The sequence below is a fragment of the Bos mutus genome, chromosome 10 (assembly GCF_027580195.1).
Source record: "Bos mutus isolate GX-2022 chromosome 10, NWIPB_WYAK_1.1, whole genome shotgun sequence".
Classification (NCBI taxonomy): domain Eukaryota; kingdom Metazoa; phylum Chordata; class Mammalia; order Artiodactyla; family Bovidae; genus Bos; species Bos mutus.
The window spans coordinates 48,293,513-48,321,353 of record NC_091626.1 but is presented as its reverse complement, the minus strand read 5'-3'; the positions used below and the strand labels follow the sequence as shown (position 1 = coordinate 48,321,353).

At 40.0% G+C, this 27,841-nt stretch overlaps 1 protein-coding gene and 1 long non-coding RNA gene across 6 annotated transcripts in view; one reads left to right on the top strand and one right to left on the bottom strand.

Annotated features, from left to right (window-relative positions):
• The window catches only part of ATP8B4 (ATPase phospholipid transporting 8B4 (putative)), a 283,123-nt gene extending 275,445 nt beyond the window's left edge, over window positions 1-7,678 (top strand). For all 5 annotated transcript variants that reach the window (XM_070377880.1, XM_070377879.1, XM_070377881.1 and 2 more), the window contains 2 exons: window positions 629-759; window positions 5,497-7,678. In XM_070377880.1, coding sequence (XP_070233981.1) covers window positions 629-759; window positions 5,497-5,778 — 413 coding nt within the window. In that variant the 3' untranslated portion in view covers window positions 5,779-7,678. The remainder of the gene's footprint in view (window positions 1-628; window positions 760-5,496) is intronic.
• Window positions 6,265-13,242, bottom strand: LOC138989396 (uncharacterized). The gene is made up of 3 exons (XR_011465654.1): window positions 12,738-13,242; window positions 9,692-9,768; window positions 6,265-6,335 (listed from the first exon to the last, which is right to left on the bottom strand). It is a non-coding gene; the product is annotated as an uncharacterized lncRNA (long non-coding RNA).
• Between the last annotated feature and the right edge of the window lie 14,599 nt (window positions 13,243-27,841).

Below are 27,841 nucleotides of genomic sequence, written 5' to 3'. Positions count from 1 at the left end.
GGCTTGGGAAGGAGCTTCACTATTCTCTAGAACTAATATATTGAATGACTGCACCAGTGGTTTCCCAGTGTGGAGAATGCTCTTTTCACAAACCCAGGAGCATCTCTGATCACCTTGGGACCTTGAGGACTTCCTATCCATGGGAACATTAGAGAGATCAGCATGTCCACTCGAGGCTGTTGCCTGGATTTAAAAGGTTGATCCTGTCATAGATACAGCTTACTTTTTATGACATAGCCAGTGGAAAAGACCATCATTTGCGATTGTACCTGCATCTAGAACATCTACTGTGTCATTTGATATGGTAGTTTTAAGGGTAAATGTGGCTTTAATGACTGCTTTGTGGTTGAGGCATCCTGAAACTGGATGAGAGAATGCTGTTCTTCAGTGAAGGTGGACTGAACCTGGATCAGACAATGCATGTCTCTGGCTGTCAGTCTCCTAGTGATCAAGCCATGAAGCCGTTCCCAAGGGTGATCTGACCATTGTTCTTGCCTTTTTCTTATCACCACTGAACATACTATATGCTGGGGGAAGATACCCAGTGTTCTCTCTAGGAAATCTAAACAATCAATTCAATAATTCAGTTCGATTTATAACCACAGTGTTTATTTTCTTTTAATAATAGGAAATGCACGACATTCCTTGACCCAGAAGTGCACCTGGCTTGTTATTCTCTTAACAACAGTGGCTTCAGTTATGCCTGTGGTGGCGTTCAGATTTTTGAAGGTGGATTTATTCCCAACTCTGAGTGATCAGGTATGTTGCAGCACTGATGGATACTTGAGGGGTTGATTCTTTGCTCTTGGAATCATGTCCTCTGCCTGACAAGAAGTCCAGGGAAGAGCTAATGAAGTTCTCATCAGCAAACACCTACAGGTAGGTGCACAGCATCACATTGCAGTAGCTGGAACTGCCCACATCTGAATGTAGTAGCACTGGGAGTGCCAATGGAGATCACTGTCTACAGTAAATGTGGGTGAGGAGTCATAAATTACAAGTTAAGTTGTGTATTTTTTTATATTAGCACATAGTTGATTAAAGTGTAGTTTCAGGTATACAGCAAGGTGATTCAGTTACATACATGCATCTATTCTTTTTCAAATTCATTTCCCATTTAGGTTATTACAGAATATTAAGAAGCATTCCCTGTGCTACACAAGTCCTTGTTGGTTATCTGTTTTAAATATAGTAGTGTATACATCTCCGTTCCAAACTCCCAGTCTATCCTTCCCTTCCATTCTTCCGCCCAACCCCTAACTTAACCCAAACCCCAACCATAGACTTACCTTTCTGAAGCACCTACAGCATCCACAATCTCAAAGCAAACTGCACACTTAACAATCCAATCCAATAAACAATTCAAACATTGATATAAGATTCATGCACCAAATAACAGTAATAGGAAGTCAACATCACATTTATTTATTTATTTATATTTTATTTTAAAACTTTACATAACTGTATTAGTTTTGCCAAATATCAAAATTAATCCGCCACAGGTATACATGTGTTCCCCATCCTGAACCCTCCTCCCTCCCCATACCATCCCTCTGGGTCGTCCCAGTGCACTAGCCCCAAGCATCCAGTATCCTCTATACCATAAATCCACATCATCACAGTTAAAACAATGAACAGATTATTTAAAAAAGCACTCTGATAACAGTAATTTTGATAAGTATACACAGATAGTTATAGCTGTGGTGTTAGTGGTAAATAACCTGCCTGTCAATGCCAGTGCAGGAGATGTAAGTGACTCGGGTTCACTCCCTGGGTGGGGAAGATCCTCTGGAGAAGGAAATGGCAGCCCACTTCAGTATTCTTGCCTGGGAAAATCCCATGGACCAAAGAGCCTGGCAGGCTGCAATCATGGGGTTGCAAAGAGTTGGACACGACTGAAGCAATTTAGCACGCATATAAATTTAAAGCATAACTTCAGCTAGTTATCAAATACATAAATTTACAATACAAAATATTAGTACACAAAATCTTTTTAGTTTTATAAACTACCAATGAATAACCTCAAAAGGAATTTAAGAAGAGAGTTCCATTTTAAATAATGTGAACATAATTAGAGAATGAACTTAAATATTCTAAGCCTGTGAGTCTGTTTCTGTTTGTAAATAAGTTCTTTTGTATCATTTTTTAAGATTCTTCCTATAGTGATATCATATTTGTCTTTCTCTAACTTCACTTAGTATGATAATCTCTAGATTCCATCCATGTTGCTGCAAATGGCATTATTTCATTCTTTCTAATGACTAATATTTCATTGTATAAATATACCATATCTTCTCTATCCATTCATCTGTTGATGGATATTTAGGTTGCTTCCATGTCTTAGCTACTATAAATAGCAGTACAATGAACATTGGGGTACGTGAACATTTCAAATATGGTTTTCTCTAGATATAGGCCCAGGAGTAGAATTGCAAGATCATATAGTAGCTCTATTTTTAGTTTCTTAAGGAATATCCATACATTCTCCTTCGTGGCTGTACCAATTTACATTCCAGCAACTGCATAGAAGAAGTAAAACTGTCACTGCTTGTGAATGACATGATAACCATACACAGAAAATCCTAAAGATGGTACCAGAGAAGTAGTAAAGCTCATCACTGAATTTGGTAAAGTTGCAAGATACAAAATTCATACACAGAAATCTGTTGCATTTCTATACACTAACAACAAAAGATAATAAAGAGAAATTACAGGAACAATCCATTTACTATTGCATCAAAAAGAACAAAATACCTAGGAATCAGCCTACCTAATAAGGCAAAAGAACTGTACTCTGAAAACTATAAGATGCTAATGAAAGAAACCAAAGATGACAAGTTCAGGTGGAAATAGAGACCATGTTCTTGGATTGAAAGAATCAATATTATCAGAATGACTATACTACCCAAGGCAATTACAGATTCAATACAATCTTTATCAAATTGCCAATGGTATTTTTCACAGAACTAGAACAAAAAAAAATCTTAAAATGTTTATAAAGATACAACCAACCTTGAATAGCCAAAGCAGTCTTCAGAAAGAAAAACAGAGTTGGAGGAATCAAGCTCCCTGACTTCAGACTACATTATAAAGCAACAGAATGATATGGGCACAAAAACGAAAATAGAGCTCAACTGAACAGGATAGAAAGCCCAGAAGTAAACCCATGTACCTACGGTCAATTTGTGGCAAAGGAGGCAAGAATGTAAAATGGAATAAAGACAATCTCTTCAATAAATGGTTCTGGGAAAACTGGACAGCTACATGTAAAAAAAAAAAAAAAAAAGAACATTCTTTAACACCGTACACAAAAATAAAATGGATTAAAGACCTAAATGTAAGACCAGATATCATACAATTCTTAGAGGAAAACATAGGCAGAATGTTTTGCCTTTGACATAAGTTGCGGCAATATATCTTTTTTTGGTTTGTCTCCTAGAATAATGGGAATAAAACAAAAATAAACAAATGGGATCTAATTTTGGCACAGCAAAGGAAACCGTAAACAAAATGAGACAACCCACAGAATGGGAGAAAAAAATTGCAAATGATGCTACTGATAAGGGATTAGTCTCCAAAATTTACAAATAGCTCATGGGACTCAATATAAAAAAAAAACAAACCCACCCTATCAAAAACTGGGCAGAAGACCTAAATAAACATTTCTCCAAAGAAGACATACAGATGGCCAAAAGGCACATGAAAATATGCTCAACATCGCTCAGTATTAGGGAAATGCAAATCAAAACTACAATGAAGTATCATCTCACTCCAATCAATGGGACCATTGTCAAAAAGTCTACAAACAATAAATGCTGGAGAGGGTGTGGAGAAAAGGGAACCCTCAGGCACTATTAGTGGGAATGTAAATTGGTGCAGCCACTATGGAGAAGAGCAAGGCAGTTCCTTAAGAAACTAAACACAGAGCTACCATGTAACCCCTGGCAGCATTTTGGACATTTGCTCCCAAGGCAAAGGGAAGCTTGATGGAAATTAACTGACTTGGGAAAGTAAAGGGTAGTAAAAGAGGGACAAATAAGGTATGAGGTGAAGGGGCTCTAAATATCTGTAGAAATATATTAATAGTAACATTATTAAACACAAGGGGGAGGTGGTGTTCATAATAGCTGGGTTGAAAAGTACAGTTAGAAGAAAAACAGAAAGAATAGATTCTAGAAATACCTAAGCCAAGGGATTAACAGAACATATTTCAGTGTTTCATGGAAAGAGGAGAATAAGCAACACAATGTTGTTAGATCTGGACCCAGAGAGGAAGAGAAAAGGAGAAAGAGGGGACACACGTCTGTAGCCACGTATGAAGCGAAGTGAAGTCGCTCAGTCGTGTCCGACTCTTTGCGACCCCATGGACTGTAGCCTATCAGGCTCCTCCATCTATGGGATTTTCCAGGCAAGAGTGCTGGAGTGGATTGCAGTTTCCTTCTCCAGGGGATCTTCCCGACCCAGGAATCAAAGCCGGGTCTCCTGCACTGCTGGCAGACGCTTTACCGTCTGAGCCACCAGGGAAGCCCAACGTCATGCGAAGGGGGAAATACTGATAAGACGAGTGACCAGGCTGATGATGTTGAGAAGAACTGATGTAGAAATTCCCTTATCATGAAATCCTTCCTGGTCTGGGGCCAAAGTGCCAAGAGATTCCTTCTGAAATGACTCACTCATTCCCCTCTAATGTTTGCCCTTTCCCTTTGGCCCTGTGAGCTCATTCTGATGTAAATCCAGACAATGATGGATGAGCTGAAGGAAGATGATGCTCATTCCTTCCTATGTTTATGCACACCATGATTTTCTGCTTGATGGCTTTCTCCTGACATGAAGGTCAGAATCCAAGTGGTCAGTCAGCTCATCTAGAGAACAAGGTGCTAAGCATCAAACCTTGGATCTTTTCTCTCCTCAGCATTACAGGGAAATGAGATGCTACAAACCCACTCAAACAATGTTGAGCTTTTCAAAAGGTCACCAGAAAACCCACAAGAAATCAAAACCATGACAAATCTCATGGTACTTGGATCTGTCACAAGAGTTTGAAATTTATGACTGTCATTTTCTAAATTTTCTTAGTCCAGTCACCACTAACTTTTTGGAGCCAGAGAACCTCTAAAAGAGAAAGGAAAGGCTTACTTGGGGGAAATGGGACTGTAAGTTGTTATACTGACTGAGTTTGGGTGGTGCAAGTTAGAAAATCATTCTGTGCAAAATATGTTCCTGTTCATTTAAGATGGATGTATGAGATGGAGACAATTCTGAAATTTGTCTTAACACTTTTTGTTTGCTTAATAGTCTCTTCATAGAAATAAAAACTGACCAGTATCCAGTTTTCCTGGCTTTTAGGTGAAAAAACTTGATTTTGCAATGAAGTTGAGTACTTGGTTATTACTGATATTGTTTTCACGGAAAAGGCTTTTACCTCAGGAAGTGGCCCACTATGTGGAGTCTGTCATTTGGATGCTCCGTCTCACCCTGGGTCTCCTTTGTCTCCAGATCCGCCAGTGGCAGAAGGCTCAAAAGAAGGCAAGGCCCCTGCGTAGCCGAAAGCCTCAGACTCGGAGATCAAGCTCGCGAAGATCTGGATATGCTTTTGCTCACCAAGAGGGCTACGGCGAGCTTATCACATCTGGAAAAAACATGCGAGCTAAAAATCCACCCCCAACGTCAGGGTTGGAAAAGACACTGTATAATAGCACTAGCTGGATTGAAAATTTATGTAAGAAAACCACAGACACAGTGAGCAGCTTTAGTCAGGATAAAACAGTGAAACTGTGAGTCAAGATGAATTTGAACCACACAATCATCTTTTCACTTCAGCTGGAGCTGAAATCAGCTGGCTCCAGGGTTTGGGGTCTGGGGCTAGGCTGGAGTAGATGGCCTCACTTATCCTAAACCTGTGGCAAACAGCAGCCAGTGCACATTGGATAGAGATGCACTCTACTGACAACCTGGCCAGAGGGCACTGCCTAACTGATGAGTTGGTGGATAAAACTCTCAAAATACTAGCAAAGATTTTTATCAACCTAGATACCAATCAATCTGTACTTTAGAATCTCATTTATGGAGAAACACTTGTAAATCTGTATACACAGAGAATGGATCTTCAGCTGGATAAAAGGATACATTCACAAGGTATATATCCCAGCTGTGCAAAGCATCCTTGTGACACATTAACACTTATATGTAAGGTCAGCTATTTCCAAGATACATGTTTAAGATTTTAGAGGTGCACATTGTACACGAAGGTGCTTTCAGACTTACCAGCAGCCTGTTACTCTCCAGTCTCGATCTCTACCTGTGTGTTCAGTCAGAACAACAGATCCCCTTCATACCTAAAGAGAAGAAAAACTTGCTGGTATTCCACATTTTTCTACTAGTCTGGAGACAAAGTAGACTGAACATCTTTACAGTGGGTAGGCAGACAACTTGTTCAAATTTATTCAAGAAATTCTCAGGGACATGTTCATGAAATGTCAAAGACAGACTCTAGATAGAAAGTATTCTAAGTACTTGTCAATGACTTTTATAACAAACTCAGTAGTTATTTACTCTGTGTCATCCATAACTATTGATGGACTTGGCAAAGCACTGAAATTTCACTGTGATGATAGTATTTCATGTAATTAATGTATCTGCAAATACTTTTGATATTTCCAATTTTGAAAAGTTCAGATTTGAAACCAAACAATCTCTTTAATCGCTATTTAAGTATGCAGGTTTAGTTTGTTCACCTGTCATACTCGTAATTCTAACATATGTGTTGAGTTTCTGGAGATGTACCAGCCCAGATTTCAGTCCACGTGTGAGTCACCAGTGCAGTATCTGTAAAAGGAATTCATGCATATTCATGTTCAAACTCCAGTTCTGTTACTTACCTTTGTAACCTCTGGCAGGTAATATGCCTCCTCGGGGACTCAGTTTCTTCCTCTGTAAAATGAGGATATTCTACCTACCTCATGTGGTTGGTTGAGGATTGTCAAAGCACAAATTCTTTAATCATTAAAAACAATTCTCAGTGAATAGATGATTAGTTAAGTGCCATTTAACTAATCATCAGAATAAGAGTTTGAAAAGAGCAAATGTGAAGAACTGGAACTTAAGTAATCAGTGGGAAAGGCCTTGATGAAATGAGACTGTAAAGTGAGAGCCTTACTTTGGTAAGTATCCTAAAGGGAAATATCCTTGGAGGTATTTTTATATAACTTTAACCATGAAGGTAAATTTCTCTATAAGAAAACAAAAATCATGTTTTATCAATTTTCTACAAATCAGTTTCCAACTTTATAGAATATTTAATCTGGTCTTTATTGAATTATTGAAGTTATATTTCTGGACAGAGTCAGATGGCCCTTGGGTGAGCTTGACGGATAATAGGCTAGCAAGAAATTAATGGATCACACAATCCTTTTTTTTGTTTGTTTTTTTGCTTTAATTTCCATGTCTGGGATAAGGTTTCCTGAATGGGGTCAGATGCGATATGTATAAAAAAGCCTAATGCAGTGCTTTAATCATAGTTAACGCTTATAGATTGACCCTTTTCTCCTGCATGCCTGCGTAGATTTATCCAGATGTTAGTTTTTCGTGTCTAATTTGTCATTAGTTTCACTGTGTGTGCTTGCTTTTTGTAGCATTTTTGAAAGATTTGAAAACTCTCAGTAAATATTTTGGCACTGTTGCTGTTTGACGTGTTGTTTCTTTATTGGAAACTCATCGGGAAAGTCTTTGTTACATTGATCAACTAATTGTTTTTTCTCTCTTAGGGAAAGTGTACTCATTCTTAGGATCAGAGTCAAGAACAAAATGAACCAGGTCAACCTATGTTTAACGGATGGGAAAGATTAGGAATGGTACATGTTTGCAAATTCAGTTCAAATTAAATAAGCCTGTTTATAAACAGATAATGTGGATAGTTGTGAGAGAAACACATTTATCAGTTTACTTTGGCCCTATGAGATCCAAATAAACTCACACACCCATTGCAAGGTCCTTCAAATGCCAAGGATTATTTTGAACCTGAAGATAAAAAGGCATGAAAGGGTGTTGGTGATGCTTTGCTATGCTATGCTAAGTCACTTCAGTCATGTCTGACTCTGTGTGACCCCAGAGATGGCAGCACACCAGGCTCCCCCGTCCCTGGGATTCTCCAGGCAAGAACACTGGAGTGGGTTGCCATTTTGGGGAATAGTAAAATTTTAGTTTTATGTAAACTATCAGATTATTTGGAAAGAAAAAATAATTCTATATTTAGGACTAAAGTTGATAACTTGTGTTTTTAAAGTCTTTGTCCAAGTTTTGAGCTCTTATAGACAATTACAAATTGTGTTTTCCAAAGGAGGGCTCAAGATGGCAGAATGAGAGACTGTGGCGTTCACCTCCCCCTCCAGAGACATCAAGAATACATCTACATACAGAATAGTTCTCATGGAAAACTAGTTGGAAACTGACTGAAGAACTCCTATACAGCCAAAGCTGCAAGAAAAATCTCCACCTAACAAGGCAGGACGGAAAAAAAGCATAAGGTCAGGACCCCCACCCCTGAGAAGAGTCTGACAGGGAGAGAAGTCCTGCATTGGTGGATCCTCATCTAGGGCTGCAAGCGGTTCGAGCCACAGTCTGGGTTTCCCAGGCCTGGGGAACAGCATGGAGAAGACAAGCCCTGTTGGCCAATGGCAGAACTGCTGAGACACATAGAAGGGCTGCAGAAGCTCAAACTCAGTACCAAGGAGTCTGTGTGTGCCGATCGTGGCAGACAGAGCCTTGTACTGGCAGCTGCCACCTTGCTGCATTCCTCAGTCCGAATGGGGCAAACGCTCCAGCACCGCTCACTCCTCACCATAGCTTTGTATGAGACCTGGGCCAGCTGGCCGTGACATTTGTATAGCTACAGAGAGACAGCTCTGGGATGTGATCTGGTTAAGGCAGTAGTGGTCATTGTCAGCGTGTGCTTGGGCAGTGCTGCCAGAGTTTGCCACAGTGAGCCTCCCAGCCCAGTGTTCCAGCCCCACCCACTCCACACTGCAGCTGAGCATGGAGGCGGAGGTGGCCCAGATCGCTGGCAGCAGCTCAGCCACCTCAGTTCCTGCAGCCACAAAGCCCCGACTCCAGCTCCAGACTGGTGAATGCCCCAGCCATTCCACATCATCATGTTGTACTAGATCTGGGACTAACATGACAGGGAAGGGATGTGACCTTGGGCTGCATCCCAGTGGAGCTGCAGAGGCCTTCACAGGCGGCACATCATTCCTCTGTGAGTGTGTGGGGGGCAGGGCACACACTCAGGGGGAATGGAGCCTGATTGGGCCCAACCAGCCCGGCTTCTACCCCATCACCTGGGGAGCAGGCCCTGCCCCTGACAGGATGGTGACAGCCACAGAGCAGAGAGGAAATCCCACTTCATACCCAACACAGGCTTTACACCCTCCAACGCCAACCACGCTCCCTATCAAGGGGAAGACAGCCAGCACACCCTGAAGGAAGATGTGGCTGATGTCCATATTAAAACCAGCCCTTTCACCAAAGATATCACACACAGTCTACACAGTGATGCTCCCATATAAAAATGCCCTTTAAGACCACAAAAGCTAAGTTTCTGTGTCTCTATGAATTTAGGAGAAAGTTAAATAAAATGAAAATGCATAAACCACTCCCAATAAGAAGAGCAAGAGAAATTCCATGAAACAGAACTCACCTGTGTACCAGATCCTGATTTCAAAAAGGTGGATTCATCTGCTGCTGCTGCTAAGTCACTTCACTCATGTCCGACTACTGGAGTAATGGAAATAAAAGCAAACATAAATAAATGGGACCTAATTAAACTTTAAAGCTTTTGCACAGTAAAGGAAACCACTGACAAAAAGATAACCTAGGAGAAATATTTCTAAGAAAAAATATTTGCAAGTGATATGACTGATAAAGGCTTAATAGCCAACATATATAAGCAGCTCATACAATTCAACATCAAAAACCATACAAGCCAATTAAACAATGGGTGGAAGAACTGAATAGACAACTTTCTGAAGAGGAAATGCAGATGGCCAACAAACACATGAAAAAATGCTCAACATCACTAATCATTAAAGAAGTACAAATCAAAACCACAAGAGATATCATCTTACATCTGTCAGAATGACTATCATCAAAAAGTCTACGAATAAGAAATGTTGTCAAGGATGTGGATGAAAGGGAATCCTTGTACACCATAGGTGGGAATGTAAATTGCTTCTGCCACTGTGGAAAACAGTATGGAGATTTTTCAAAAAACTGAAAGAACTACCATGTGGACCCAGAGATTCCACTCCTGAGTATAGTCACTTCAGTCATGTCCAACTCTGTGCGACCCCATAGATGGCAGCCCACCAGGCTCCCCCATCCCAGGCAAGAACACTGGAGTGGGCTGCCATTTCCTTCTCCAATGCATGAAAGTAAAAAGTGAAAGTGAAGTCGCTCAGTCGTGTCCGACTCTTAGCAACCCCGTGGACTGCAGTCTAACAGGCTCCTCCGTCCATGGGATTTTCCAAGCAAGAGTACTGGAGTGGGGTACCATTGCCTTCTCTGGAGTATACATACAGAAAGCCCCAAATCACTAATTCAAAAAGATACATGAACTCCAATGTTCACAGCAGCATTATTTACAACTGCTAAGACACGGAAGCAACTTATGCGTCCATCAACAAATGAATGGATAAAGATGGTGTGGTATATATTTATACAATAGAATACTATTCAGAATGAATATTTGCCATTTGCAGCAACATGAATGGACTCAAAGGGCATTATCCTAAGTGAAATAAGTCAGACAAAGACAAAAGCTATATGATATATGTGGAATATAAAAAATAAACTAGTGAATATAACAAAAGAGAGGCATACTCACAAATAGTGGTTACCACAAATTAGTGCTTACCAACAGGGAGAGGATTCGGAGGAGTCATACAGAGGTGGAGGAGTGGGTAATACAAACTATTGGGTGTAAGAAAGGCTACAAGCACATACTGCACAGCATGGGGAGTATAGCCAATATTTTTTAATAATTAGAAATGGGGTATAACCTTTAAAAATTATATAGAAGTAAAAAATTTTTTAAAGTTACTCCTTAAATTTATATGGAATCACAAAAGACCCAGAATTTCCCAATCCTGAGGAAAAAGAACGAAACTGTGGGTATAATCCTTTCAGACTTCACATTCTATCTACTTCAAAGCTATAGTAACTGAAACAGTATTGGCACAAAAACAGATATAGAGATCAATGGAACTGGAGAGAAAACTTGGAGAGAAATTCACACGCTTATAGTCAATCTATGAGAAAGGAGACAAGATTATATAATGGAGAAAAGACAGTCTCTTCAATAAGTCGTGCTGGGAAAACTGGAAAGCCAAGCATAAAAGAATAAAATTAGAGCATTATCTAACACCACACACAGAAATAAACTCAGATGGAGTAAAGACCAAACGTAAGACCTGATACTATAAAATTACTAGAGGAAAACATAGGTAGAACCTTTTTCACATAAATGGTAGCAATCCTTTTGGATCCATCTCATAGACTAATAGAGAAAAAAACAAAAGTAAATAAATGGGGCCTAATTAAACTCAAAAACTTTGGTATAGCAAAAGAAACCATAAACAAAACAAAGAGATAACCTACAGAATGGGAGAGAATATTTTCAAACGATGTGACCAACAAGGGATTAGTCTCCAAATTTTACAAATAGTTCATGTGGCTTGATATCAAAGAAATAGCCCAATCAAAAAATGGGCAAATGACCTAAATAGACATTTCTCCAAAGAAGGCATACAGATGGCCAAAAGGCCTATGAATATATACTCAACATTGCTAAGTATTAGAGAAATGCAAATTAATGCTACAATGAAGCATCATCTTACTCCAGTCAGAGTGAGTGAAGTGAAAGTTGCTCAGTTCTGTCTGACTCTCTGAGACCCCAGGGACTGTAGCATGCCAGGCTCCTCTGTACTCGGTGATTCTACAGGCCAGAGTACTGGAGAGGATAGCAGTTCCCTTCTCCAGGGGATCTTCCCAACCCAGGGATCGAACCCAGGTCTCCCACATTGCAGGCGGATTCTTTACCCACAGAGCCACCAGAGAAGCCTAAGAATACTGGAGTGGGTAGCTGTTCCCTTCTCCAGGGATCTTCCCAACCCAGGAATCAAACCGGGGTCTCCTGCATTGCAGGCAGATTCTTTACCAGCTGAGCTACCAGGGAAGCCCTGGTAAGTATTACAGAATGAAGTATCATGTCACTCCAGTCAGAGTGGCCATCATCAAAAATCCTCCAAATAATAGATGCTGGAGAGGGTGTAGAGAAAAGGGAACCCAAGTACACTGCTGGTGGGAATGTAAATTGGTACAGCCGCTATAGAGAGAACAGTATAGAGTTTCCTTAAAAAACTAAAAATAGAACTACCATATGATCCAACAATCCCACTCCTAGGCATATATCCAGAGAAAACCACAATTCAAAAAGATACATGCACTTCAATGTTCATAGCAGCATTATTTACAATTGACAAGATATGGAAGTCACCTAAGTGTCCATTAACAGATGAAGAAAGAAAGAATATGTGGCAGGGTGTGTGTGTGTGTGTGTGTGTGTATATATATAAACATGCCAAGATTTCATTTTTTTATGGTTGAATATGTTTTTTATAGAGAGAAGACATAGAAGACATAAAAAAGCACCAAAGCAAAAATTGCATGCTGAAAGTCAGACTCACCTTTCCTTGGTTCCCTTTTCTCCAGTAACGACTCAAGTCCTGAATGTTTGGTTGCTCTGCTTCAGTGAGACTACCACAGCACTAGGCCACCATTTTCTTCCATATTTCCATGTCCCATGATTTGAAATGAGAAATGCCCTGGGGAGAAAAACAGTGTAGAATATGAGACTCTTTGAATGCATGAAGCTACTCTGAGATCTTGGCCCTCTAGTTCTGGCTGCAGCAATCCCACTGCTGGGCATATAGCCCCCAAAGGAAAAAACTCTAATTAAAAAAGGTACATGTACCCCAATGTTCATAGCAGCACTACTTAAAATAGTCAAGAAATGAAAGCAACCCAAGTCCCCATCAACAGATGACTGGCTTAAAAAATGTCGCATACATACACACACACACACACACACAATGAATTACAACTCAACCTAAGAAAAATGAAATATTGCTATTTCCAGAAACATGGATGGACCTAGATAATAATATGCTTAGGGAAATATGTCAGACAGAGAAAGACAAATACTACATATCATCACTTATATGTGGAATCTAAAAAATATTACAAATGAATGTATATACAAAAGACAGATTTTTTGACATAGAAAACAAACATGATTACCAAAGAGGAGAGGGAGGGGCACAGGGACAAATGAGTATAGGATGAACAAACTGCTATGTATGTAATATATATATATATATATATATATATATATATATATATATATATATATATATAGTTAGGATTTATGGCTTGCCAGAGGAATTATACTCAATATCTTGTAATAAAGAAAAAGAAAGAACTGAATCACTAGTCACCTGAAACTAACACAATATGGTAAATCAACTTACTTCAATTAAAAAAATAAATAAAAATTTAAAAAAAGACCAAATTGTGTTTCCTATTTTTCTCTCTCTCATTTGCCCCCATATATATCTATGATCTAAAGACAGAGAGGGGTGAAGAAAGCAAGAGATAAAGAAGGGACTGGAAAAAGAGGAAGGGAGATAAGAGTTTCCAGATAAATATCACTTAAGGTGATATGACTTCCTGCAAAATGAATTTAACTCCTCAAAGGAAAAAATATTAGATTGTATTTGAAAACAAATAACAAAACCTCCTGCATAGTTAATGTGAGGTCAAGAAAATTTCATTAGTGAACTCTAGTAGTGTTCTGGTAGCATCTTCAGGGTTTTCTATGTCCAGTATCATGTCATCTGCAACAGTGACAGTTTTACTTATTTTCCAGTTTGGATTCTTTTTATTTCCTTTTCTTCTCTGATTGCCATAGATAGGACTTCCAAAACCATGTTGAATAAAAGGGCAAGAGTGGACATCCTGGTACTGTTCCTGATCTCAGAGAAAATGCTTCTAACTCTTCACTGTAGAGGAGATGTACATACATACAGTGAAATATTAGTCCGCCGTTATAAAGAACACAGTCACACCATTTGCAGCAGCATGGAAAGACCTGGAGATTATGACACTAAGGGAAGTGAGTCAGACAAAGACAAATGTCTATGATATCACTTGTATGTGGAGTCTAAAAAAAAAAAAATAAATGAACTTATTTACAAAACAGAAACAGAATCACAGACTTGAAAACAAACTTACGGTTACCAAAGGGGAGATGTGTGTTGTGGGGGATAAATTAAGAATTTGGGATTAACATAAACACACTATGCTATGCTATGCTAAGTCACTTCAGTCGTGTCCGACTCTGTGTGACCCCATAGACGGTAGCCTACCAGGCTCCCCCGTCCCTGGGATTCTCCAGGCAAGAACACTGGAGTGGGTTGCCATTTCCTTCTCCAATGCATGAAAGTGAAAAGTGAAAGTGAAGTCACTCAGTCGTGTCCGACTCTTAGCGACCCCATGGACTGTAGTCTACCAGGCTCCTCTGTCCATGGGATTTTCCAGGCAAGAGTACTGGAGTGGGGTGCCATTGCCTTCTCCGATAAACACACTAACCATGTATAAAATAGATAATCAGTAAAAACCTACTGTATAGCACAGGGAACTCTATTCAGTATTCTGTAATAATCTATATGGGAAAATAATCTGAAAAAGAATGGATATATATACATGTGTAAGTGAATCACTTTGCTGTATACCTGAAATACCACTTTGTAAATCTACTATACTCCAATACAAAATAAAAATTAAATTAAAAAAAGAAAATTTCATTGGAATATGGGTCAGGAGCTCTGACTTCTTATGGCAGTGATGCTACTGATTGGTGTGAGGCGGGGCATGCCACCCAACTCCCCTAGACCTTAGGGTCAGTTCATCAGTGGAGAAATTGGTCAGCATGGTCTCAAAGACAGTTTCTTATTCACACATTCTATGAGTTGGTTCTGCCAGTACTGCCTGCTATGTATTTGCAATTGTTTTTGATGGGAAAGAGGGAGGGAGGAAGGGAGGAAAGAAGAATGAAAGGGGAAAAGATCAAACTGGATGCTCTCCCGAGAGGGCAGCGCTTGGCTCTGGCACTGGCTTCTGTCTCTCTAGTCCCTGGTGTCCTCCTATCTCCAGCTTTTTCTCAGTCTCACCTCATAGAGGTGCTAAACCCCAGAGTAGTGCTTCTGGCTGAGTCAGCTGAACACAGTTTCTTACTGGTGATTCACTGAGATCTTACAACTTCTTTCCTCTCTGCCATTTTTAGTATCAAAAGTATAAGGAAATAAAAGTAAGACACTCATGCAAGGTCAAAAGAGGGCCTCTTTAAAATTCTCAATACCTTATCCCTGGGCTTAGAGGAGATTCTTTGGGTCCCAGTTTCCTCAAGATTCAAGTGGAAACAACAGAACTTGAGCTATTTCCTTCATAGTTATATAGAATTTTTCAGTTTGTGTATTCTTTGAGCCTCACAGCAACCCTGTCTGGTGGGCAGAGTGATCGTGCTGAACTCACTTTCAGGAAGAGGGAACTAAGACACAGAGAGGTTAAGTGCTTTGTCCAATGTCACACAGGAAGTAACAGAGCTGAACTCACTGAGTGACAGCAAGTCTGTAGCTTCTTAGCCGCAGTTCTTCATTCTGGCACCAGGCTCTCCTCAGAGATCTGGGATATCTCCACAGTCTATCCTCCTAAACCAATCATTTTGCTTAAGGATACAGAATTAAGGAAGCAGTGCAAACAAGTTCAATGTATTTTGAAATGTGTATTTCAGGTGTTCTCTTTTCAATGAAAATTAGCAAGATTTCCACCTTTCCCTTATGCATTTCATGAAGTTATTAATAGATGGTGGTGGAGTATAGACAAGGAAAATGTGCCTGACACTATTTTTTTTTTTTAATTACTAGAAAACAACAAATCAGAAAGGCTTTACTTCTGATTTTTACAGCCAGGAAAAATTTTTACTTATATTACTCTGTGAGTATGTGCACAAAATGCCTTGAGATTTATACAATCTAGTTACCTCAGTTAAATAACTCAGAATTACTATTTTAGGTTAAAAAAATTAGACACAAAGTTTAATAGTGGAAGAAGCCAGAAACGATGATGCCTTCTGGACTGTAAATGGCTTTTGTGGGTCAGGGATCAGATAATTATGTGAGGCCACAGTTTTCCAATTTTTACATTAACATCTGGTATTAAATGTCTGCACTGTGCTCTACTGCGTCACATTTCATTCCTTGGTGAGAATTCATAAACTTTTGCAATTCTGTAGCCTAAGCATTTTGCCGAACTGCCTGGAAGCCAGAATTAAATGACCCATGTGTTTAAAAATGCTCATTGCAAAAGATCTGGAGGATCCGGCTAGGCTGATCTGTAGGACTGGAGCTATGATTTAACCAAGAAAGCGGCCTATCTGTCCTCACGTTTCAAAATTTCCTGGCAGATCCATTCCTGTAACTGGTGAAAAATGCAAATCAGCTTGGAGCTGCGTACGTAAATGTCCAGAGTTCAAAAAATAATCATGATGAGCTGGCCAGAAATCTCTGGCTATCTCAAGTTTGGTTCCAGTAAAGTTTATAAGGGCAAGTTTAAATTTTTAATAAACTGCATCCCTGGGTTTATAAAAAAAAATATGTTACTGGATCAGGATGCATAGTCATATGATGGTGAACTTACTTTGGAAGTAATGATCAAGGAGAAATGTAGTCGCTTCATCTTTGTTACAAATATTTCTATGTTCCCTGTCTTCCTGAATGAGCAGAAAGGAGGATATTTCTCTGATGTTGATGATTTTACTTCTGGTCCCCTCTCTGCCGCTCCCCTCAGTGTGCAGCACTGTATAAATATGTAAGTACAAACTAATGGACAGAGATTGGATGAGAATTACACTGACTCTAACACATCCTCAGAAACTTTTTTGAATAAAATCTGTATTACTTTCTTGAGACGATGACACTTTTATTAAGTAATGATTGAAAAAGAATTAATTTGGGATCATGATTAGGTGATTGGGAGAGATATTAAAATCATTATCAATGTGTTCAGCAAGGACACTGACCAGTAAGAATGGACAGAAGCATGAATGACTGATGCTTCCCTACTGTTAACTGTGGCTGGCATTCAGCCCTATTCTGATCACATGCTAAGTCACATATGGAAACTGTACCTATTTTTATTTATAATGTGCCTACTTGGTCTGATCCCTGGGTTGGGACGATCCCCTGGAGAAGGGAAAGGCCACCCACTCCAGTTTTCTGGCCTGGAGAATTCCATGGATTGTATAGTCCATGGGGTTGCCAAGAGTCAGATATGACTGAACGACTTTTACTTTACTTGGTCTGAACTAGATAAAAACAAAATTTCTAAGCTAAGTAATTCATAGATACTATATGGCAGGTCAAAATATTTTCTTGGTATTGCTGTGCTATACCAGCTAATTGTTTATATTTCCTAAAGCTATGTGTTTTGAACAACAGGAATAGTTTCTAACTGTATAGCATTAATGACAAACTATCCTGAGGTATTGTGAATGGTTTCTTATCTTTATGAATTCCTGACATTATTGGTAAAATATTTTTATAAATAAACATCTTATAAATGATTACGTAGCTTATACCAGAAAAACAAAAAACCCAATCAAAAAGTGGGTAGAAGACCTAAACAAACATTTCTCCAAAGAAGACATACAGATGGCTAACAAACACATGAAAAGATGCTCAACGTCACTCATTATTAGAGAAATGAAAATAAAAACTACAATGAGGTATTACCTCACAGTGATCAGAAAGGCCCATCATCAAAAAAATCTACGAACAATAAATGCTGGAGAGGATGTGGAGGAAAGAGAACCCTCTTGCACTGTGGGTGGGAATGTAAATTGATACAGACAGTATGGAAATTCCTTAAAAAACTAGGAGTAAAAGTACCATATGACTCAATAATCCCATTACTGGGCCTATACCCTGAGAAAACCGTAATTGAAAAAGACACATGAACCCCAGTGTTCATTGAAGCACTCTTTACAATAGCCAGGACATGGAAGCAACCTAGATGTCCATTGACAGATGAATGGATAAAGAAGCTGTGGTATGTGTGTGTACACACACACACACACACACACACAATGGAATATTACTCAGCCATAAAAAGGAATGTATTTGATTTGAGTCAGTTCTAATGAAGTGGATGAACCTAGGGCTTATTATACAGAGTAAAGTAAGTCAGAGAGAGAAATACAAATATATTAATGCATATATATATGGAATCTAGAAAGCTGATACTAATGAAGCTATTTGCAGGGCAGCAATGGAGATGCAGACATAGAGAACAGACTTGTGGACATGGATTGAGGGAAGGAGAGGGTGGGACAGCTGGAGAAGCAGCATGGAAACATATGCACTACCATGTGAAAAGCAGATAGTGGGAACTTGCTGTATGATGCAGGGAACTCAACATGGGGATTAAAAGAGGGGTCGGATGGGGAGGGAGGTGGGAGGGAGATTCAGGAGTCAGGGGAGATACATATACCTATGGCTGATTAATGCTGAATGTATGACAGAAACTAACACAATATTGCAAAGCAATAATCCTTCAATTAAAAAATTAAATATATACATAACTGAAAAAAAAGGAAAAAAAACACAGTATGGTTCAGGACCTCAGAGCAATAGTCCTTGTTCCTATAACTTTGTTTGTGACCAGCTGGGAGAGCCAGACACCAACAGAGGTGACATGGGAGCCATGGAAATAATGACATTCACTAGGGACCAAGGACTAGGCCCTCTCCTGGCTCCTGGGACCAAGTAAGAGCTGAGATTTTTATAGAAGCCAAAGGGATGTATGGAAAGACTAGAGGTTGAGAGCTAGCCTAACTGGATATAGAAAGATAAAAGAATGTGATACGATCAGATCAGATCAGATCAGTCCCTCAGTCGTGTCCAACTCTTTGCGACCCCATGAATCGCAGCACGCCAGGCCTCACTGTCCATCACCAACTCCTGGAGTTCACTGAGACTCACGTCCATCGAGTCAGTGATGCCATCCAGCCATCTCATCCTCTGTCATCCCCTTCTCCTTTTGCCCCCAATCCCTCCCAGCATCAGAGTCTTTTCCAATGAGTCAACTCTTCGCATGAGGTGGCCAAAGTACTGGAGTTTCAGCTTTAGCATCATTCCTTCCAAAGAAATCCCAGGGCTGATCTCCTTCAGAATGGACTGGTTGGATCTCCTTGCAGTCCAGGGGACTCTCAAAAGTCTTCTCCAACACCACAGTTCAAAAGCATCAATTCTTCGGTGCTCAGCCTTCTTCACAGTCCAACTCTCACATGCATACATGACCACTGGAAAAACCATAGCCTTGACTAGACGGACCTTTGTTGGCAAAGTAATGTCTCTGCTTTTGAATATGCTATCTAGGTTGGTCATAACCTTCCTTCCAAGGAGTAAGCGTCTTTTAATTTCATGGCTGCAGTCACCATCTGTAGTGATTTTGGAGCCCAGAAAAATAAAGTCTGACACTGTTTCCACTGTTTCCCCATCTATTTGCCATGAAGTGATGGGACTGGATGCTATGATCTTCATTTTCTGAATGTTGAGCTTTAAGCCAACTCTTTCACTCTCCACTTTCACTTTCATCAAGAGGCTTTTTAGTTCCTCTTCACTTTCTGCCATAAGGGTGGTGTCATCTGCATATCTGAAGTTATTGATATTTCTCCCGGCAATCTTGATTCCAGCTTGTGTTTCTTCCAGCCCAGCGTTTCTCATGATGTACTCTTCATATAAGTTAAATAAACAGGGTGACAGTATACAGCCTTGACGTACTCCTTTTCCTATTTGGAACCAGTCTATTGTTCCATGTCCAGTTCTAACTGTTGCTTTCTGACCTGCATACAAATTTCTCAAGAGGCAGATCAGGTGGTCTGGTATTCCCATCTCTTTCAGAATTTTCCACAGTTTATTGTGATCCACACAATCAAAGGCTTTGGCATAGTCAATAAAGCAGAAATAAATGCTTTTCTGGAACTCTCTTGCTTTTTCCATGATCCAGCGGATGTTGGCAATTTGATCTCTGGTTCCTCTGCCTTTTCTAAAACCAGCTTGAACACCAGGAAGTTCACGGCTCACGTATTGCTGAAGCCTGGTTTGGAGAATTTTGAGCATTACTGTACTAGCGTGTGAGATGAGTGCAATTGTGCGGTAGTTTGAGCATTCTTTGGCATTGCCTTTCTTTGGGATTGGAATGAAAACTGACCTTTTCCAGTCCTGTGGCCACTGCTGAGTTTTCCAAATTTGCTGGCATATTGAGTGCAGCACTTTCACAGTATCATCTTTCAGGATTTGGAATAGCTCAACTGGAATTCCATCACCTCCACTAGCTTTGTTCGTAGTGATGCTTCCTAAGGCCCACTTGACTTCACATTCCAGGATGTCTGGCTCTAGGTCAGTGATCACACCATCATGATTATCTGGGTCGTGAAGATCTTTTTTGTACAGTTCTTCTGTGTATTCTTGCCATCTCTTCTTAATATCTTCTGCTTCTGTTAGGTCCATACCATTTCTGTCCTTTATCGAGCCCATCTTTGCATGAAATGTTCCTTTGGTATCTCTGATTTTCTTGAAGAGATCCCTAGTCCTTCCCATTCCATTGTTTTCCTCTATTTCTTTGCATTGATCGCTGAAGAAGGCTTTCTTATCTCTTCTTGCTATTCTTCGGAACTCTGCATTCAGATGTTTATATCTTTCCTTTTCTCCTTTGCTTTTCACTTCTCTTCTTTTCACAGCTCTATACATCTCCAAATTTCTGTGGAGCAAACCCAGATCCATTGAATAATTCTTTGACTTGCTATTTTGTATAGTAATCATTATTATTAGCTCATTCTGAGAAGTTCTAAGATGAGATATGTGTGTCCAGTCCAAGCTGCCTGTAGGTCTCTTGTGCTCTTTATCACTCCACACTTATCCCCAACCCTCCTCCTTTTAGCTACACTGTGGTGGTGTTCCTTGGTCCATCCACCCATTAGGCTGAAATCACGGGTATCAGATCTAAACCCCCAAAGGCTATTCTCAATTATATACTCATCAACTGCTGCTTAGCTTTCACTTTTGGCTTTCTATCTGATCCTCCAGGCCTGAGGACTTTCTCCAAAACAGCACCACAGAGCAGTCAGAGGCATTTAGTTGACTTGCTGCTGGATGGGAGGGCTCCCAGGTTAAAAAAAAAAAAAAGACATGGGGTGGAGAAAATGTGTAGAGTGCCTTCCCTGAGTCCTGGACACCTGGGAAGCTCCAAAGAGGAACTATGTTTCTTTGGATATCAGTGATAATTGAGACAGTGTTGTAAGGTGGGTAGTTTGTCTTGAGCATCGTCCTTCACTCAGTCTGTACTCTTTTCACCATCAAACACCCTATCCAGGTTGGCCTTCATAGTCTCTCTGTTATCTCAGAGATCTGCTAAACATCTATGGCAGACATCTGCTGTTATCTCAGACATCTGCTAAATATCTGTAGAACTGTTCCAGGTGACATTTCTGCATTCTAACAGAGGATAGTATAGTTTCTACTTCATGCAGGAACCCTCTTCAGAATAAGCCTACAGGTGGCATTCACCCTCTGCCCAAGTGTTCTCAGGGATGCTGTGTTCACTAGCTCAAGGCAGCCAGTCCCCTAAGAGTACAGCCCCATTGTGAGGAAATGGCCCCTTCTCCCAACCTGAAATCTGGTTACCCCCAGTCACCACCCAGTGCCTGCTTCCACCTTTTGAGAATATGTTGAGTCAGTCTCTTCCTCATGATAGCATCTCAAATATTTGAAAACAGGTGTTCTTCCTTCTGGCCTCCTCTCTTCTCTGAGTTATACTGCAGGTTCTTTTAACTGACTGTAGTCTTTAAAGTGATCTGTGGTCTGATAATGGAAGTTGGAATCATCCGTAATCTCTCAAATGTTTTCATATTCCCTGAGAACCTTGTCAAGATCTGGAAGGGACTACTTTGAAGCTGAAAAAATATGGACAAATATGATGAGAGGGGTGTTAAAATACAAAGATGATGGTGAGAGGGGTGTTAAAAGACTGGCAAGCTCTCATCTACATAGTCAAGGTGGTTTCCCTAATACTAGTGCTTAGTGGGGATAGTCCTGTGTCTCCTTGGCATAAACAAGTTGATGAACAGTATCAAGATGGTGGAATAGGAGGATGTGGAGCTCACCTTTCCACACAAAGACATTAAAAATATGTCAAAACATGTGGAACAATCCACATGAAAAACTAATGGGAACTGGCAGAACTTCTATGCAACCAAACCTGTGAGAAAGATCTCCATGTAAATGGGTGCATGCTGTCACTTTCAGTTCAGTTCAGTCGCTCAGTCGTGTCCGACTCTTTGCAACCCCATGAATCGCAGCACACCAGGCCTCCCTGTCCATCACCAACTCCTAGAGTTCACTCAGACTCACGTCCATCGAGTCAGTGATGCCATCCAGCCATCTCATCCTCTGTCGTCCCCTTCTCCTCCTGCCCCCAAATCCCTCCCAGCATCAGAGTCTTTTCCAGTGAGTACTCTTCGCATGAGGTGGCCAAAGTACTGGAGTTTTAGCTTTAGCATCATTCCTTCCAAAGAAATCCCAGGGCTGATCTCCTTCAGAATGGACTGGTTGGATCTCCTTGCAGTCCAAGGGACTCTCAAGAGTCTTCTCCAACACCACAGTTCAAAAGCATCAATTCTTTGGCGCTCAGCCTTCTTCACAGTCCAACTCTCACATCCATACATGACCACAAGAAAAACCATAGCCTTGACTAGACGGACCTTTGTTGGCAAAGTAATGTCTCTGCTTTTGAATATGCTATCTAGGTTGGTCATAACTTTCCTTCCAAGGAGTAAGCATCTTTTAATTTCACTTTAGTTGTGTCCAATTCTTTGTGACTCTATGGACTGTAGCCCACCAGGCTCCTCTGTCCATGGGATTCTCCAGGCAAGAATATTGGAGTGGGTTGCTATGCCCTCCTCCAGGGGATCTTCCTGATCTGGGCAGGTGGATTCTTTTACTGCTGAGTCATCAGAGAAGCCTGTGTAAATGGGTACCATGGTGAAAAGACATAAAGTCTAAACCTCTGTCCCTGGGAGGGATCTGAGAGGGAGAATAGGTCCACAAAGATGAACCCTCACCTTGGGGAGTGAGTAGGTGAAACCACAGACTGGGCCTCCCAGTCCTGTGGTCTACATGGAGGAGACAAGCCTCCTTGGCTGTTGAGAGAGCTGTTGGAACAAAAGGACTGGGGAAGCCGAGACTTTACCTGCAAAGAATGTGTGAGTACTGGCTTGCCAACAATCAGGGAGGAAAGAACTTCGCACTAGTGGCTGCTGCCTCACCATGCTCCTGAATCCAAGCGGGGCAAACACCCTGGCCCTGTTCACTCCCCACCATAACTTAGTGTGGGATCTGAGACAGCCAAGCACTGGGAAAAGACTTGGTATAGCTAGTCAGAGATAGCCCGAGGGCCTGGAGTGAAGCTGGGTTGGGACAGTAGCAGGCATTGTCAATGATTACAGTAGCACTGGAACTGGTGCACCTTGGTCCCTGCTCCTGTCCCCACTCCAACCCAACAAAGGCTCTGGCCCTGCTCACTCCATGCCGCAACTTGGCTTGAGGTCTGAGCCAGGTGGGCCCAGGGGGAACACTTGGTCTAGCTGCTCAGGGAGAGCCCAGGGAGCCTGGAGTGTTGTCCAGGTGGGGCGATGGTGGCCACTGTTGGTGCTTTCTCCGGTGGTGCAGCAGGAGATACCTTAACCTGCATGCCACGATCCGTCTTCCAGCCAGTGAGTGCTTTGACCCTCTCCCTTACACCACAGCCTTGTAAAAGATCTGAGATGAACATATGGGAGAAGGGATGTGATCGGGCTGTGTTCTAGTGGAACCACAGATGGCTACACAGGTAGCACATTAGTCCTCTGTGAGCTCACGGGCCTCAACTGGCTTCAGTGATCACCTCCTCTGAGGCAGGGCAGGCATTCATGGGAAATGGAGCCTGATCAAGTCCGAACTTCAGGATTTCTACTCCAACATTTGGTGAGCAGATCTGGTCCCTGACAGGGTTGCAACAGCCATGGAGCAAGAAAAAGTCCTGCCTCACACGCTTCATAGGCTTTAGATTCCCCAATACCAACCACATCCCTATCAGGGTATAGTGGCCAACACACTCTGAGGGAAGACATGGCTCGTATCCTTATCAAAACTATGTCTTGCATCCAACATATTGGTCACACACAGTCTACACAGTGATGCTCCCACATAAAAACACCTCTTCAAGAGCACAATAGTTAACTATTTCTCCTAAATTCCTAGAGACTGAGAAAGTCAAGTAAAATTAAAAGGCAGGGGAACAACTCCCAATTAAGAGAACAAGCAAAATCCCCTGCAAGAACAAATAAAACAAAGCTCACCAGTATATCAGGTCCCAAGTTCAAAAAGCTGGTAATAGAAATTTCTAACTAAAAGGTTTACTGAAAGAAACAGGGATCATTAAAACAAGGAATTGGAAACTATCAGGATAAGCAAACAAAAAAATTAATTTCTGAGATTAAAAAACAATCTAGAAGCAATGGATAGCTGACTAAATGAGACAAAAGAATGAATCAGTGATCTGGAAGACAGGATAGTGGAAATCAGCCAATTAAAACAGCAGACAGAAAGACAAATGAAAAAAAAAAGGAAGCAACATTCAAGATCTACAGGTTAATATAAAACATGACAACCTACACATAACAGGGAATCCAGGAGAAGAGAGAAAATGGTATCAAAACGTATTTAAAGAAATTACGTTCTTTTTAGCCATCCATTCTTTGGAGAAATGTTTATTTAGATCTGCTCATTTTTTGATTGGGTTGTTTGCTTTTTTGATATCAAACTGCATGAGCTGTTTGTATGTTTTGGAGAGTAATTCCTTGATGGTCACTTTATTTGCATATATTTTCCTCAATTCTGTGGGTTGTCTTTTTATTTATTGTTTCCTTTGCTGTGCAAAAACTTTTAAGTTTAATTAGGTCCCATTTGTTTATTTTTGTTTTTATTTTCAATATTCTAGGAGGTGGATCCAAGAAGATTGCTGGAATTTATGTCAAAGAATGTTCTCCTCTGTTTTCAACTAAGAGTTTTACAGTATCTGGTCTTATGTTTGGCTCTTTAATTCATTTTGAGTTTATTTTTGTATAATATATTAGAGAATGTTCTAATTCCATTCTTTATATATGGCTGTCCAGTTTTCCCAGCACCACTTATTGGAAAGACTGTCTTTTCTCCGTTGTACATTCTTGCCTCCTTTGTCATAGATTAATTGACCATAGGTGCATGAGTTTATTAGTAGGCTTTCTATCCTGTCCCATTGATCTATATTTCTGTTTTGGTACCAATACCATACTGTTTTGATTACTGTAGCTTTGTAGTGTGGTTTGAAGTCAGGGAGTTTGATTCCTCCAGCTCCATTTTTCTTTCTCAGGATTGCTGTGGCTATTTGGGATTATTTGTGTTTCCATACACATTAAAAAATATTCTAGGTCTGTGAAAAAGGCCATTGGAAATTTGATAGGGAAGATATTGAATCTTGGGTAGTAAAGTCACTTTGACAATATTGATTCTTCCAATCCATGAACATGGTATATCTTTCTGTTTGTGTCATCTTCAATTTCTTTCATTAGTGTCTTATAGTTTTCAGAGTACAGGTCTTTTGCCTCCATAGGTAGGTTTGTTCCTACATATTTTATTCTTTTTGATGAGATGGTAAATGGATTGTTTCCTTAGTTTCTGTTTCTAGTATTCTGTTGTTTGTGTGTAGAAGTGCAAGAGATTTCTGTGTATTAATTTTGTACCTGTATCTTTACTAAATTCACTCATGAGCTCTAGTGGTTTTCTCACAGCATCTTTAGGATTTTCTGTATATAGTATCATGTCATCTGCAAACAATGACAGTTTTACCTCTTTTCCAATTTAGATTCCTTTTATTTCTTTTTCTTCTTTGATTGGAATAGCTAGGATTTTCAAAACTATGTTGAATAAAGGTGGCAAGAGTGGACATTCTTGTCTTGTTCCTGATCTGAGAGAAAACACTTTCAGCTTTTCACCATTGAGTATGATGTTTTCTTTGTCATATATAGTCTTTATCATATTGAGGTAGGTTCTCTTTATGCTGACTCTGGAGAATATTTTTCATAAATGGGTATTGAATTTTATCAAAAGATTTTCTGCATCTATTGAAATATTCATATGGTTTTTATTCCTCAGTCTTACTGTGGTGAGTCACACAAATTGATTTGCAGATATTGAAAAGTCCTTGCATCTCAGGGATAGATAAATCACCTTGATCATGGTGCATGATCCTTTAATATATTGTTAGATTTGGTCTGCTAGTATTTTGTTGAGGATTTTTGGTTCTGTATTCATCAGTGATATTGGAAAAATGCTCAACATTGCTACTTATTAGAGAAAAGGAAATCAAAACTATAATGAAGTATACACACGAGTCAGAATGACTGTCACCAAAAGTCTACAAACAATAAATGCTGGAGAGGGTGTGAAGAAAAGGGAACCCTTCAAAACTGTTGGTGGGAATGTAACTTGGTACAACCACTATGGATAACAGTATGGCAGTTTCTTAAAAAACTAATAATAGAAATAACATAAGATCCAGGAATCCCACTCAAGGTCATATATCTGGAGAAAATTATAATTTGAAAAAATGCATGCACCCTGATATTCATTGCAGCACTATTTGCAACAGCCAAGACCTGGAAGCAACCTAAATATCTATTGACAGAGGAATGGATAAGGAAGATGTGGTACATAAGTATAATTGAATATTACTCAGCCATAAAAAAGAATGAAATAATGCCATTTGTAGCAACATCGATGGACCCAGAGATTGTCACACTGAGTGAAGTAAGTCAGACAGAGAAAAATAAATATCATATGATATCACTTCTATGTGGAATCTAAAAAATTATACAAATGAACTTATTTACAAAATAGAAATAGACTCTCAGACTTCAAAAACAAACTTATGATTACCAAAGGGGAAAGGTTGTGGGGGATAAATTAGTAATTCAGGATTAACATATATACACTTCTATATATAAAATAGATAATAAACAAGGACTTACTCTATGTCACAGGAAACTCTACTCAAAATTCCATAATAGCCTATATGGGAAAAGAATCTGAAAAAGAATGGATATAACTGAACCAATTTGCTGTACACTTGAAACCAACACAACACTGTACATCAACTATACTCCAAATAAAAATTATATTAAAAATTATGGCCCCAAACTTCCCAAACCTAAAAAAGGAAACATGTATCCTGGTACAGGAAGCACAGAGGGTCTCAAACAAGACAAACCAAGCAGTCTCATGCCAAAACATGTCAAAATTAATATGGCAAAAGTTAGACATAAAAGAGGATTCTAAAGACAGCAGGAAACAAACAAGGAGTCACTTATAAGGAACCCTCATAAGGTTATCAACTAATTTCTCTGCAGAAACTTTGCAGGCCAGAAGGGAGTGGCATGATGTATCCCAAGCCCTGAAGGGGAAAACCCTGCAACATAGGATACTCTACTCTGAAATATTATAATTTAGAATAGAAAGAGAGATAAAATATTTCTCAGACAAGCAAAAGATAAAAGGATTCAGCAATACTAAACATACCCTAAAAATAAATATTTAAGTGT